We start from the raw sequence: 15,848 nt of genomic DNA, 5'->3' as shown, positions 1-15,848 counted from the left end.
CAGATTTATTTCAATGTGGTACTTATGATGGAAGTAGAGCTTCTACCATTATTTGTCCAAGCGTTTGGAGATCGTCTGGCATTAATGCATTTCTGCAAGAGGTCACAAGGAAAACAAATAAATCAACGTTGATTTACAAAGAATTTTAAACAGAAGAAAAACACTAGTTCTGAGTCTGATAGTGAATCAGAAAACAGATTAAAAAAAATGCAAAACATATCCAAAGATGGCGGACAATGTTTCTGGTCAATATTTCTTTTGTTAATTTTGTAATAAATGTATTACTAAATTTGTAACTGAAATACTAAGCAGTTTTTTTTCATATTTCAACCGTTAAATAGAGAAAACAGTCGTCATAAATATCTCAATGATATGGGTAACTAAAGTAAATAAATTGTCGATGATAAATGTAACTAGAACTATTGATACCCGTTAATTATTTTATTTCTAAACAATTGTCATTCATGTTTAAAATGATATAAATGTCTCCAGTTATCGAGTTTTTAATTATTCGGAATCTAAATTGTTCTTGGAAGTCATTACAAACAACATGTGAAAATATACTGACTTGCTACCATATCTGTATTGCTATATAGTCAGCAGCATGCTTAGTGAGCTACAGGTACATGTAGGAACTTTGAAGATGAACTCTGGGTGGTTCTCAATACAAACATATCGCTTATATATCGAGAAAAAATACATCACAATAACAACAATAATTTTCATCTGTCCGTAATTCCGTCCATTTGTCAGTCCGGCTATCTCCTCGTTCAGTTTTCGAGCGACAGCTTTAATATTGTGTGCATGGCCTCAGGATTTGGATGTTTTTTTTTTCAAATATTCTAAAAATGACAGGTAGTTGGACTTTTTTCGTACTAGTTGCATAAAGGGACACATATCTCTCATGTTGAGAAAAAAAATACAAAGTAAAATTTAAAACGGCAAATGTCAAAATCTAAATCACAAAGACATCAAATGAATTGATAACAGTGTCATATTCCGGACTTGGTAAAAGTACCAGTGGTAACTTAAATCTGGTTTTATAGCTAACTAAGTTGCATATAATTCTATCACATTAACAACAGTCTATGAACAAAACAAATATACTTAATAGGTAAATATTTCATAAATCATAATCTTTATCACCGTAAAACGAAATTTAAAACTATTTCAACCAAAAAAAAAAGCCTAAATGGCATATAGACACTTTGAAGAAAAATATAAAAAAAGAAGATGCGGTATAATTGCCAATGAGACAATAGACTACATGACACAGTAGTTACAATTGACAGCCATGAGTACAAAGAATGGCCATAATACAATAAAACTATGGCGGTAGGTATACATTGACCTATAATGTTTTACTTTTATAAATTGTTATTTGGATGGAGAGTTGTCCCATTGGCACTCACACCACATCTTCCTATATCTATAAATATCGAGTATATACCCAAAAAATAAGTAAACAGTAACAATTAGTTAAGGTTAGCAATGGACAAATAAAAATAAAACTGCAACACGTATTACTATATAACTAAATTGACAAACGACGTCAGTACCTAGAATCTAAGTTTCAATACCCTCAATAGTGTCTGGGGAATAGAAAAATGGTCTCCATTGGTCTTCTTCCAGTTAAACCCCAGCAAAAGCGGGGTTTTCGTTTTGCTGTGCGGGATGTATCAAATACGCACCCACGACCGGTCAGAATGTGAACGTTACATCCGATGACGTGTATAGAGAAAAAAGTTATATCACAAAAATACTGAGCTCCGAGGAAAATTCAAAACGGAAAGTCCCTAATCAATGGCAAAACCAAAAGCTCAAACTCAAACACGTCAAACGAATGGATACCAATTATCCTATTACTGACTTGGTACATGCATTTTCCTCTGTAGAAAATGGTGGATTAAAACCGGTTTAAAAGCTAGCTTAACGTTTCACTTGTATGACAGTCGCATCAAATTCCATCACACTGACAACGATGCGTGAAAAAAACAAACAGACATAATCGGTACAAAATGTCAAATATAGTACAATAACACAATGACGGGTGTACATGTATAAGTGCCAAGCTCTCTGCACGAGAAGAACCAGTGCAACAACTCTTTGATTGGTCCACATGTGTTATGTGGCAAGGCAAAATATCCGCCCCTATCCAATTTACCATTATTTTTCCGTGGCAGTCATGCCAGATGGTTTCTATTGTAAGACCTACATGTAGAGTACCTATATGAAACGGAGACCCAATTATTTGCCCCATTGAAACGCATTGAAAATCATAGTAAAAAAAAAAAGTTTTTACTGGATATCCGATTTTCTTGAAAGTTTTCCATATATTTCATTTGTTTGCCTCCATTATTCTGCAACACATAATGTTATAGCGAAACAAACGGTTATCAAAACATATAAAACCGTGAACACAACAAACAGAAAATTATCAAAGAATAAAGCTAATTCAATGTTGGTGTATGTTGTTTTGATGTTGTCCAAACTGACTTTTTTACAGCTTCGATGGCCGCTTCCTGGCAGTTTGTTATTTTCTGTTAAATCAGTTTGATCAATTTGATTTGCATCTACGGCGCTGTTTTGTGGTTTTCTGAATCTCCTCACAAGAGAATGCATCCAGTTTGGAGCAATGTAGTTCTCTGGTTCGTGATAGAGTCTTATTATTAAGATAGCCACGATAATCACAAACGAGGCCAATCCTAATGTCACTGTAAGAAATACCACTAAAAAATAGAAAAATGAAAAATGATTATTTTGAATAATGATGAGGCACAATTAAAAGATAAACATTAAAGTGGTTGATTGTATGTACTTCACGTTTGAATTTAAAAAAATCGAATATGATAAAGCAAAATATCATAATTATTTGTTTTAAAAAAAATCCCAATCACGTAGCAGAAAAAATAACTCTTTGAGTAGTAATTCAGTTCTACGGAGATGCTGAAAGAAATATGAGAACCAATTAATATGTGTAAATAATTACATTAGATGTATGTTTCATTCTAATACTTTATTCTGATTGGCTAACTGCACATCACGTGTTATTCCGTAAGCAGTTGCATTGCTCAATACAACTTTTCATTCATGATAACACGTGGTCCAACAACAAAGTGCACAGGTGAATTAAATAAAAAAATATATAAAATTCGTGTTTTCATGATCATAGCTAAAAAATGTAATTATAAGTATTGAATGCTTCTTTTTGTAACTTTATAGGGTTGTAAAAGCGTTGACCGTGCGCACATTTTTAGAATGAAGCGATTCCGCGCTTCATACAAAATGTACTTCGGTCAACGCTTTTACACCCCAATAAATTTACAAAAAGAAGCATTCAATTCTTAAATATAAAAAAGAAGACAGTACCAACATTTCTGTGTATGTTTTGATATAGATTACAAAAATACCAATATTATGCATAACAATATCTATGAAAATTAGTCTTCTGTCTTGTATATCATGTATATAATACAGTAAGTTCTTGTCATTATATTTGGATAAATCTGAATAATTATTAAAAACATCTTTCCGAAATTCTGGTAAGGTAATCCAAATTCTGATATGTATATTATATATAGTAATTAAAAAGAGTGAAATTGTAAACTAAAATTTACCTAGAACTGATGTATGTTTTGATGTTGTAGGCATGCTGTCTGTAAACATTGTCAATAAAACAGCCAGAGCAAGTAAAACTGTCAGAATATACCCGACCTTTTCTCCAGATTCTACCGGTAGTATAAAAGTTACAGATGTTAATACAGCTGTTAGTATAACCGGAATTATAACGCTTATGATGTAATAATTAGGCAGTCTCTCAAACACTATTCGGAAAAACAGTTCCGAATAGACCAGACCTTCCTCCGTAAGTTCAGATGCATGCTGGGAGGTTGATACAATATTCCATTCTCCATTGATATTGTAGTCTTCTAAATCTAAATTCGTTTTCAAAAATGTAAGGTTGACGGCATCTGTGTGGAAACCCCAGCTAGCTAATTCTATGTCACATGTTTGACTGTCAAATGGGAAGATCGTGACATCCATGTCACATGACGTAGACAAAATGGCGGGTAGTTCCCATCGTATTTCTCCGTCGTTTCGTATACGAACTGTTGTATCATCACCAAGACTACTCAAGTCGTCAATACTAAAATAAATTATAAATCTTAATTGATTATCAATTATTACTTATATAAAAAAAAATAGATGTGGTATGGCTGCCGATGAGACAGCTATTCACTAAAGTTAAAATAAAGTAGATGTTAATGCAATATACTCGGCTATAAAAGACTCTGGCGTAAAAACAAAAAGTGAAACAATTCAATTGAGAGAAATAGCGGCCTGATTTAGAACCAAACAATTTAAGAAAAACAAATATGAAAGACGTGAACCAACGACAGCCATTGAACTACAGGATCCTGACTTTGGACAAGCTCGTAAAACATTATGTCAGAGAATGACTAAAAAGATAAACTCCCGATACATTGTGCACGTATTTGGTAGCTTCATTATTGATAAAGTATTTTTTATTTGTATGGTAAAACTACGTACGAATTCTGCACAATCAGTTTAGGGTGCCAAACTGAGTCTTCGGATACATATATATTTTCAATATTTCCATGGGACGATTTGTTCCAGGCCAATCGGATATCATTCCAAACCTAAAAGAAAATGTATAGCACAGCAAATGGGTATATTCAAAAATGTTATAAATTTGAATTGGATATTATTGACATCTTTAAGTCCAGGCAAATAAGATATAGCATTGTTCATGAAATCATGCAATCGCTTAAAGTTTGATACTGTAGATTAGACCGTTGGTTTTCCCGTTTGGGTGGTTTTACACTAGTAATTTAGGGGCCCTTTATAGCTTGCTGTTCGGTGTGATACTAGGCTCCGCGATGAAGACCGTACCTTGATCTATAATGGTTTCCTTTATAAATTGTGACTTGAATGGAGAGTTGTCTCATTGGCACTTAAACCACATCTTCCTATATATATTTAACATATACACATTAACCTGTAGTTCGTTTTACATGGACGTACTATCGCGATCCGAGTTACAGTTATTTCCCTCTCTGTATATTACATAAATTTACAGTTAATCAGAAAAATGTAATTGTTAATAAAAACGTTTTACAAAAAATAAACAAAAAGTTTGTCTATGCAAAGTAAGCTCAGATTAAGGTTAACTGTCCTTTTTGGTATATTTTGCCCTTCTTTAATAGATGGTTGCGCCTTCACAGACATTTTTAACCTCGATACATTTTGTTTGTGCCTTATCCAAGTCAGGGGCCTGTAGTTCAGTGTCTGTTACATTTGTTTTTCGTAAAATGTTTTGTCATACAATTATTTGTTATGCCGTTAGTGAGCTTAATTGAATTCTTTCATATTTTTCCTTTGAAAGTCGACTATACGGTATGGGGTTTTCTCATTGTTAAAGGCCGTACCGTTGCCTATAATTGCTTTCATCCATTTTATTTGATCTTTGGTGGATAACTGTCACATTGACAATCAGACCAATCTCCTTATTTTTACAGCATCGACTTTATTTGAACTTTGGTGGATTATTTTCATAGCTGTCACATCGGGAATCATACCACAGCTCCTTATATGTAAATCAGCTTCAAAGTATGTATTATCTTCAATTAAATAGACTTTTGTACATGACCACAGGTCTTATAATAGTACCAGCATGCGTAATATATTTTAAAGAAACTAGAACATCACGCGTTATCGGAAAAAAATCATTAAATACATAGCAGTTTGACAAACATTAATTTTGATCACTGAGAAGCTTAATATTTCGTTCACATCACAATATGATTAAAACGCTCTGATAATTGTATTTCCCTGTAGTGTTCGGTACCACCTTAAATTGAATTACATACCACTGTAAACCACCCGGATGTTGACAATGTTTGTGACTTCATATCCTAAAACAAATTCGATAAGCTATGAAATCCATTGAATTATAACTTTAAAGGAAACAGTTACTGTTGTTACCTAGTTCAATGGGCATTTATTCATTTGAAATATGCCCGGCAAGATACATGTAAAACAAATTAATAAAACAAACAAACAAACTGAGGAATTAATGCTTCGTTCACACGTTCCTTATTTTTCTATTTTAACTTTTTTACTTTCGAGCGTAACTATTGAGTCTTTTTTAGACGAAAGATGTGTTCGGCGTAAAAACTTAAATCCTATTTCATTTGATTTTTAGCTCACATGACTCAAAAGGACAAGTTTTTTTTCTCATCAATTGGCGTTTGTAGTCCGACGTCGTCTTTTAACTTTTACAAAAATGTTCTCTTCTGAAACTTCTGGGCCAAACTTGGCCACGATCATCATTGGGGTATCTAGTTTTAAAAATGTGCCCGATGACCCGGCCAACTAACCAATATGGCCGCGATGGCTAAAAATAGAACATTAGGTTTATGTCACATAGCAAATCTGACAGACTGAAATTATCCATCAGGTCAAGATTCGTCTGTCCTGCAATGTTTTGGTAATTATCTTTAATATTATTATAGATAGAGATAAACTGTTAACAGCAATAATATTCAGCAAATTAAGCTCTACAAATTAAATAAGTCAACATGATCAAAATGGTCAATTGACCTAATAAGGAGTTATTGCCCTTTAAAGTCAAATTTTACATTTTTTCGTAAATTTTTTTTTTTTTTAAACTGTTTCCGATAACCCTGCCTTCCAACCAACATGGGCGACATTGCTAAAATAGAACATAGGGGAGAAATGCATGTTTTTACTTTTTTCTCTAAAACTAGCGCTAAAGAAAAACGGTTGCATTATTTCAGGCATCAATTGTAAATAAAAATATCATGTGAGCGACACAGACTCCTAAGAGCCTCTTGGTTTTTTTAATTTCGAAATAATGAAATGAAGAATCAAAAAGTGAGTTAATTTTTAGATGTTCTTTTTGTTTTTATTTCAGGTTCTCTTTGTCTTTATATTTGTTTGTTCTGCTATGCTTTTATATAATTTATTTTCAGCCGAGTGAAAACAAAAAGGGAGACAATTTACCAATGAATTGACAGTCAGCATGTTGTATTCTACACAAACAGTCACTTCCCAATGAGTTAACCGTCAGCATGCTATATTCTACACTAACAGTCACTTACCAATGAGTTAACCGTCAGCATGTTGTATTCTACACTAACAGTCACTTACCAATGAGTTGACAGTCAGTATGTTGTATTCTACACTAACAGTCACTTACAAAAATGTACCAATGAGTTGACAGTCAGCATGTTGTATTCTACACAAACAGTCACTTACCAAAGAGTTGACAGTCAGCATGTTGTATTCTACACTAACAGTCACTTACCAATGAGTTAACCGTCAGCATGTTGTATTCTACACTAACAGTCACTTACCAATGAGTTAACCGTCAGCATGTTGCATTCTACACTAACAGTCACTTACCAATGAGTTAACCGTCAGCATGTTGTATTCTACACTAACAGTCACTTACCAATGAGTTAACCGTCAGCATGTTGCATTCTACACTAACAGTCACTTACCAATGAGTTAACCGTCAGCATGTTGTATTCTACACTAACAGTCACTTACCAATGAGTTGACAGTCAGCATGTTGTATTCTACACTAACAGTCACTTACCAATGAGTTATCCGTCAGCATGTTGTATTCTACACTAACAGTCACTTACCAATGAATTGTCAGTCAGCATGTTGTATTCTACACTAACAGTCACTTACCAATGAGTTAACCGTCAGCATGTTGTATTCTACACTAACAGTCACTTACCAAAGAGTTGACAGTCATCATGTTTTATTCTACACTAACAGTCACTTACCAATGAGTTTACCGTCAGCATGTTGTATTCTACACTAACAGTCACTTACCAATGAATTGTCAGTCAGCATGTTGTATTTTACATTAACAGTCACTTACCAATGAGTTGACAGTCAGCATGTTGTATTCTACACTTACAGTCACTTACCAATGAGTTAACCGTCAGCATGTTGTATTCTACACTAACAGTCACTTACCAATGAATTGTCAGTCAGCATGTTGTATTTTACACTAACAGTCACTTACCAATGAATTGGCAGTCAGCATGTTGTATTCTACACTAACAGTCACTTACCAATGAGTTGACAGTCAGCATGTTGTATTCTACACTTACAGTCACTTACCAATGAGTTAACAGTCAGCATGTTATATTCTACACTTACAGTCACTTACCAATGAGTTAACAGTCAGCATGTTATATTCTACACTAACAGTCACTTACCAATGAGTTGACGGTCAGCATGTTGTATTCTACACTAACAGTCACTTACCAATGAGTTGACAGTCAGCATGTTGTATGCTACACTAACAGTCACTTACCAATGAGTTGACAGTCAGCATGTTGTATTCTACACTTACAGTCACTTACCAATGAGTTAACCGTCAGCATGTTGTATTCTACACTAACAGTCACTTACCAATGAATTGTCAGTCAGCATGTTGTATTTTACACTAACAGTCACTTACCAATGAGTTGACAGTCAGCATGTTATATTCTACACTAACAGTCATTTACTAATGAGTTGACAGTCAGCATGTTATATTCTACACTAACAGTCATTTACCAAATAGTTGTCAGTCAGCATGTTGTATTCTACACTAACAGTCATTTACTAATGAGTTGACAGTCAGCATGTTATATTCTACACTAACAGTCACTTACCAATGAATTGTCAGTCAGCATGTTGTATTTTACACTAACAGTCACTTACAAAAATGTACCAATGAGTTGACAGTCAGCATGTTGTATTCTACACTAACAGTCACTTACCAATGAGTTTACCGTCAGCATGTTGTATTCTACACTAACAGTCACTTACCAATGAATTGTCAGTCAGCATGTTGTATTCTACACTAACAGTCACTTACCAATGAGTTGACAGTCAGCATGTTGTATTCTACACTTACAGTCACTTACCAATGAGTTAACCGTCAGCATGTTGTATTCTACACTAACAGTCACTTACCAATGAATTGTCAGTCAGCATGTTGTATTTTACACTAACAGTCACTTACCAATGAATTGGCAGTCAGCATGTTGTATTCTACACTAACAGTCACTTACCAATGAGTTGACAGTCAGCATGTTGTATTCTACACTTACAGTCACTTACCAATGAGTTAACAGTCAGCATGTTATATTCTACACTTACAGTCACTTACCAATGAGTTAACAGTCAGCATGTTATATTCTACACTAACAGTCACTTACCAATGAGTTGACGGTCAGCATGTTGTATTCTACACTAACAGTCACTTACCAATGAGTTGACAGTCAGCATGTTGTATGCTACACTAACAGTCACTTACCAATGAGTTGACAGTCAGCATGTTGTATTCTACACTTACAGTCACTTACCAATGAGTTAACCGTCAGCATGTTGTATTCTACACTAACAGTCACTTACCAATGAATTGTCAGTCAGCATGTTGTATTTTACACTAACAGTCACTTACCAATGAGTTGACAGTCAGCATGTTATATTCTACACTAACAGTCATTTACTAATGAGTTGACAGTCAGCATGTTATATTCTACACTAACAGTCATTTACCAAATAGTTGTCAGTCAGCATGTTGTATTCTACACTAACAGTCATTTACTAATGAGTTGACAGTCAGCATGTTATATTCTACACTAACAGTCACTTACCAATGAATTGTCAGTCAGCATGTTGTATTTTACACTAACAGTCACTTACAAAAATGTACCAATGAGTTGACAGTCAGCATGTTGTATTCTACACTAACAGTCACTTACCAATGAGTTAACCGTCAGCATGTTGTATTCTACACTAACAGTCACTTACCAATGAGTTAACCGTCAGCATGTTGTATTCTACACTAACAGTCACTTACCAATGAGTTGACAGTCAGCATGTTGTAATCTACACTAACAGTCACTTACCAATGAGTTGACAGTCAGCATGTTGTATTCTACACTAACAGTCACTTACCAATGAGTTAACCGTCAGCATGTTGTATTCTACACTAACATTAACCGGGTAGTCTGGTAGTACCAATGTTTTGTAACCAGACTGATCGAATAACAAGTCGTGAAGATAAGTTGCATCACTCACACTGTACGATGTCGAATATTTGAATAAATCTGAAGAAAAAAATATCTATAATTGTTAACTTTTTTTTGTAATTTATTTTTATTTTATCTGAAAAAACACCAAGCATTGTGATACATAAATATATAGATAATTCATAATACATGTATTAATAATTATATTGTAATTGTTAACTTAGAAGAAATTGTGATACATCAAGTACATGTTCTAAGTAAATGTGTAATCTTATATGTATGTAATTTGTGTAATAAGGAAATGCCATTACCAAGTCTGGAAAATGGCAGTAATGTGTTGTTTGAATTCGTTGATGTGTTTGATTTGATAAGGGATTTCTCTTGGATTTCGTTTTATTTTTTTTTATTTCACTTTTTATAGGTTATTAATACATGAAAGTAAAGATATCAAAGGAAAATACAGTGCAACCTGCCTAATCCAACACACTAGAGGACCATGAAACAATGTCGGATTAAGCAGGGTGTCGGAATACTCAGGTTTTTTTCTGCAAGGATTTAGGCATATTTTGGGACCATGAAAATGAGTCAGTTTAAGCAGGATGTTGAAATACTCAGGTGTGGAATTAGGCAGGTTGCACTGTATTTATGAAAGATAGGCAGATCAAACTATAATCGTGCATGACTCGCACCTATATTTATATCTATAAAATAGCATCATCGTATTCAGTACCACCATCGGACAATTACTTGTAGGGCACATAAAAGACAGCTTTAATTTTATATATAGAGAGAAAATGAGTTTTGTCCTGTATAGTACATTTACAATGTATAAATAGTTATAGTGCATATAATAAGTTCCAGATTATAATGAAATTAAGAACGGACTTCAGGGGGCTCGCGGGTATAAATCCACTTTTAAAATTATCCTAGTATACTAAATTACAGAAATCGCTTCAATTTAACAATATTTTAGTTAAAATTCGACTTGCTTGAAAAATAAATATATAGGTCGCCGATGAGTTAAATAGTTCATTTCAAGCAAGGATTTGTTCAGTTAGACTCTAACTATACAAATCCTTGTTTCAAGTTAAATGCAAAAAAGGCCATTTTTTCACCAAAGGGAGATAATTTAGAGCTTTTTCAATGATATAAACATTGAAAAAGTCATCTGGGGCCAAAACAAATTGATTTGTTTGGTTCATTTTTGTAGTACCATATCATAAAGTAACAACTAATAGTGAAATAAATAGTGAAATAAATAAAACTTGAAATGAAAAAAAAAATGTTTAAAGTTTTGCTGATTTTGTTTGTACCCTCGAGCCTCCTTAAAAGCAACATTGTCTGTCTTACCTAAGAAACAAAGGAAAAATAAAATTCCTCTTTCAGTGAAAAATCCTTTAGACGTCATTTCCAGCAGTGTAATGATCTGTATCTTAACAAGGGAGATAATTCAACGTCTAATTCTACATTCCGGTGGGTCAACTACTGTAACAAACCACACAGATTATATTAAGACAGATGTTAATCACATGCGTTTAACAAGTGTCAACATTTAAAGTTTTCATCAGATACACGGAAAAAGCTATTTATCAAAACGACAAGTATCTGGATATATTTGACACATTTTTGGCATGTTTTGACCACGCTGGACAATTAATTGTTGTAAAACTGGTTACTGTCCATTACATTGATTATTTATTAATATTTTATGAGGAATATGACAGGTTTTACATATACACATGGAAAAAAGTATTGCAACACCTTGATTTTTTAAAACTTAAAAAATCAGCCTCTTTTTTTGGATGAAATATAATAAAATATTTGTATAATATTATTGAAACATAGTTTATGATAACATTGGCATTGAAACGAACAAAAAATAATTGAAAAAAAAATGATTTATATAACCACAATTTTAATAACAAAATGAAGTGTTTTTTGTACAAAAAAATGCATTTACAACTTTTACAGTAGTCGAACTCTACAATGTCAGACATTTCAAAATTAATCTTCAGATGACTGTTCACATCATGGTTGATCGTTATACGCCAACCATTAGAACTTTGTGCGCAGCCTCCATTCAAACGGATAACCGCATCTAAACGTCTTCTGATTCCTGCCATAAATCGACTAATTTGTTGCTAAGTTAGCTGCAACCATTTCTGATAAAGGGCATTGTTTATTTTATGATGTGTTTGAACTGGGGTGTCCTTTCGCGCACTTTCCGCCCATTAGTGTCCCATATATGCTCAATATGGTTCAAATCCGGGCTACGATCGTGCCAAGGAAGATAAACTGAATTCCATTGGAACAATGGATCTTCCTCCACAATGCTAATTTCCAATTTTGGCGAGCTCTGCACTACATTGGATACGGAAAACTGTATGTCTGTTCGGAAGCAAAGGTCTCCGAAATGGTCTTATCGCACGATAACCAGTAGCGATGAGTCGATCTCGAACAGTTCTTGTTAAAAGGCTCCTGTATGCCCACCACTCTCTTTTTAGGATTGTATTGTATGCAATGTGTTTCCTTCTGACCAACCTTCATTATGCTTGATTTTCCCTAGCAAATGGTATAGGGGGTCTTCATTATCTCGGAAGGTCTTTAACATCGTTTATTGCCTGATTTTTATTCTCAAAACGACTTTTTGTGGAATGGTGATGACCGACAATACGTGCAGTTGTTACAGCGACATCCCTGCTTCTCTCATGCTGATAATCTGCCATCTTGCTGCAGTTAAGAGTTGTCAAGGACCCATTACAAGGTGTCAATCACATAACTTTAAAAACTTGGTTATTTAAAGTGTTGAAAACAATGAGGATAAAAACATCTGTTTTGCTGTTTACTGGTACAGTAGCTGCATGTGCAAATAAAAACTTATCGAGTCGATATGTATTGATTAAATTCAGGTGATACTTAAATAATGTTTAGCTAGTTCTATTTTACCAAATTATATCACAAAAAAATAAAAAGTGTTTTTTAAATTTCAATTTCAATTTGGTGTTGCAATACTTTTTTCCATGTGTATATATACGCACATGTAGATCTTTTCACTTATAAAATCAGTATGTAAATTAGCGGGTTTCTCCAACTATTGGTTGTACTGTATGATCCTTTTGATAGATACATGTAGATATATAGATACATGTTGATATATAGATACATGTACACGTAGATATATATTAGATACATGTAGATATATAGATACATGTAGATACAAATGTATACGTTTACCATGTATATTGACATCTACAAATTATACCTAATAGTATCATTAGGAAATACAATGCGTCTAATTGAATTATTACAAAGTGCCTAGAAAATCAACTGAACAATGTTAGAATAGATCTGATTATTTACCATCCCTTATATCAGCTATACTTACCGAATTATGGACTAAGGCAGCTGAGCAATTATATGCGTAGAAGTTAGTGGAAAACATACGTTACATCACATGTAAGGAATTAGAATCTCTGTATTACTGAAAAAATACACCGTGTTTTTCAATATCACAAAATAGTCAAAACATTTACTAAATGTTCTCATCGGTACAAGGACATCATTCGTAAATATAAATCGCCATGCATACATCTTATACGTTCAAGATTTCATATCCAATCTTTTATGGTAATATTCTTTGCAAAGCAAAAAAATGTCGGCTTTCACCTAAAAAGCTTACAAATTTAATAGTTCAGTCAAACTAAGATTTGACCTCAAACTAATTGCAACACAAAATGTTTACGTTCTAAACTATAGCATTATGCCCTTAATATACACAGAAAAAGTCCCATAAAATCTAACTTGAGGAAAACTCAAAATCAGCATGTTTAATTTCCTATAGAAATTAACATTGGAAGGTGAGATAACTCCGCAAAAAATTAGTCTTTTTTTGGTCAGTTTTTGGTTGATTTTCTTGAAATCTATGTAAAGTATGATATTTTGATGGGGTTATAAGTTTGTATTTGAATAAATTATAGAATCTTCTGCTCATAAAATGTACAAAACGGGAGTGTTATGGGTAGTTTTATTTTTTGTGTGCATTTTTCATAAGAGAAAGCTTTGTGACCATTTTGAAAAATATAATGTGAAAATTTGGTATATTGTTTATATCTGTATATTATATTTTTTGAGAATATCAAAAGAAAAGAAAGTTTCACCGTACTGTTTTCCCGGCTAAAATATAAGATAGCAAACCTCCATGTAGATTCTTTCAGAAATGCACTATTACGGAGATATTTATTTAAAAACATTAAAAATCAAAGAAATATTAATATTTATAAGTTAAAATTTTATAAATGTATTATTTTATTAATTTGTGAAAATTCAGATTAGTTATTTACATTCCTCATCAAATTTTCCTACATTTTGTTGTAAATTTACTATACCTTAGGTTCTCTGTTATTTACAATTCAAGATGGCGAAAGGCATCCATACCACCTTAATAGGCAATCACTAAGGTGAAACGCAATTGAAATCCATGACGCTTCGATTGAGATTACATAAATATGTCAAATTGAAGGATCCTTAAATAGAGTCTTACTTTAATATATGATTCATCAAGCGTAGTACTACGTACCTTTCGTCAAAATGTAAACTTTAAAATCTTATGATACACCATGTTAAAATTGGAATTGTTGACTGGGTTTCAGGACAGATATGTAAAACCTCAAATTATACAGAAATGAAGTCTTATGGCTGCGTAGCTGACTAAACAAAATCAAATTCAAACCTATTTTATCAACTAATTTCAATGAGCTTCCGAAATATATATACATATATTTATTGAGAAACTACCCCTTTACATGACTTTACATCGGGACAAACACCAACAGTGTATAAGTGTTTGCACGGTGGGTATGGTTGTCCTGCGAGAGAACGTACTGTGCTGGTGATTCGGTCCTGACGGGTGCTGGTGATCAATGAAAAAATGTAAACAAAGACGAAAATGATGATTTTTGACGTTTTCACTCATAAAAAATGGAAGAAAACAATTGAGATTTTTCAATTTCGTTTCTTATGGGTTCATATATAAACCATTAAAAAATTGACCCTCTAAACTGTTTCAGTAAGCGTAACACAAAAATGCTCATTTTCAGAAAATCTCGAACTGAAAAAATAAAACAAAAATGCTCATAGAGTCCGCTTTCTATACCGCAATCCACACGACAAAACAATTTTGTGAAAAAACATTGCAATTTCTTAAAATTTAGCATTTTCTCAATTTATGCATGTCCTGATACTGTGTTGGTGGGTCCTGTCATTGTGCTGGTGGGTCCTGATACGGTGCTGGTGATTTTGGATAAGAAGTTGGTCATATTTGAAACAAATGTTACAAAATCAATAAAATTGGGCAGATAATTGTTGCCAACAGGATCTATGACTCCTATTTTAGCTCTTGTGCATCCATTTGGCTGTTTAATATGTGTTTTCAAATGATCTTAACTTGTATTACATAATAACATAAAAGGGCAACATCTTTCGTCCAATATCAGATAACAATATATAGTATCTAACATAAGTTAAAAATTCCACAATACTATATAATTCATTTTATGTGTCAATTTGTTCGAAAAAAGTCGAAAAGAACAGAGTTTAAGTTAATGTCATGATTATCTGTCGCTTTCTAGATCTATGCTTAGCATTTATTTCAGATGACATGGACTCCTCATCCCGATGACCCTGCTGCCTTTCATAACTTCATCCGTATACATATATTAATAGATAAACGAAAGGCTGCAACTGGTATTTTTGTATTTA

At 33.2% G+C, this 15,848-nt stretch overlaps 1 protein-coding gene across 1 annotated transcript; it reads right to left on the bottom strand.

Annotated features, from left to right (window-relative positions):
- Positions 1-2,296: 2,296 nt before the first annotated feature.
- Positions 2,297-11,570, bottom strand: LOC139501159 (neuronal acetylcholine receptor subunit alpha-6-like). Its single transcript, XM_071290150.1, has 6 exons — positions 11,442-11,570; positions 10,018-10,169; positions 5,892-5,936; positions 4,552-4,661; positions 3,618-4,147; positions 2,297-2,729 (listed from the first exon to the last, which is right to left on the bottom strand). The coding sequence occupies exons 1-6, from the start codon at positions 11,497-11,499 to the stop codon at positions 2,356-2,358; spliced, it is 1,269 nt and encodes a 422-aa protein (XP_071146251.1). The 5' UTR covers positions 11,500-11,570; the 3' UTR covers positions 2,297-2,355.
- Between the last annotated feature and the right edge of the window lie 4,278 nt (positions 11,571-15,848).

This window comes from Mytilus edulis, chromosome 13 (genome assembly GCF_963676685.1).
Source record: "Mytilus edulis chromosome 13, xbMytEdul2.2, whole genome shotgun sequence".
Lineage (NCBI taxonomy): Eukaryota > Metazoa > Mollusca > Bivalvia > Mytilida > Mytilidae > Mytilus > Mytilus edulis.
Note: the sequence above shows the minus strand (reverse complement) of the source record. Positions and strands in the feature narration are given on the sequence as shown.

Coding starts and splice junctions, on each gene's coding strand:
- LOC139501159 (XM_071290150.1), bottom strand. CDS start 11,499: ATGACGTCTAAAGGATTTTTCACTGAAAGAGGAATTTTATTTTTCCTT. Junction 4,662..5,891: donor CATCCGGGTGGTTTACAGTG/GTATGTAATTCA, acceptor ATTTTCTTTTAG/GTTTGGAATGATATCCGATT. Junction 2,730..3,617: donor AAAACATACATCAGTTCTAG/GTAAATTTTAGT, acceptor TCTATTTTTTAG/TGGTATTTCTTACAGTGACA.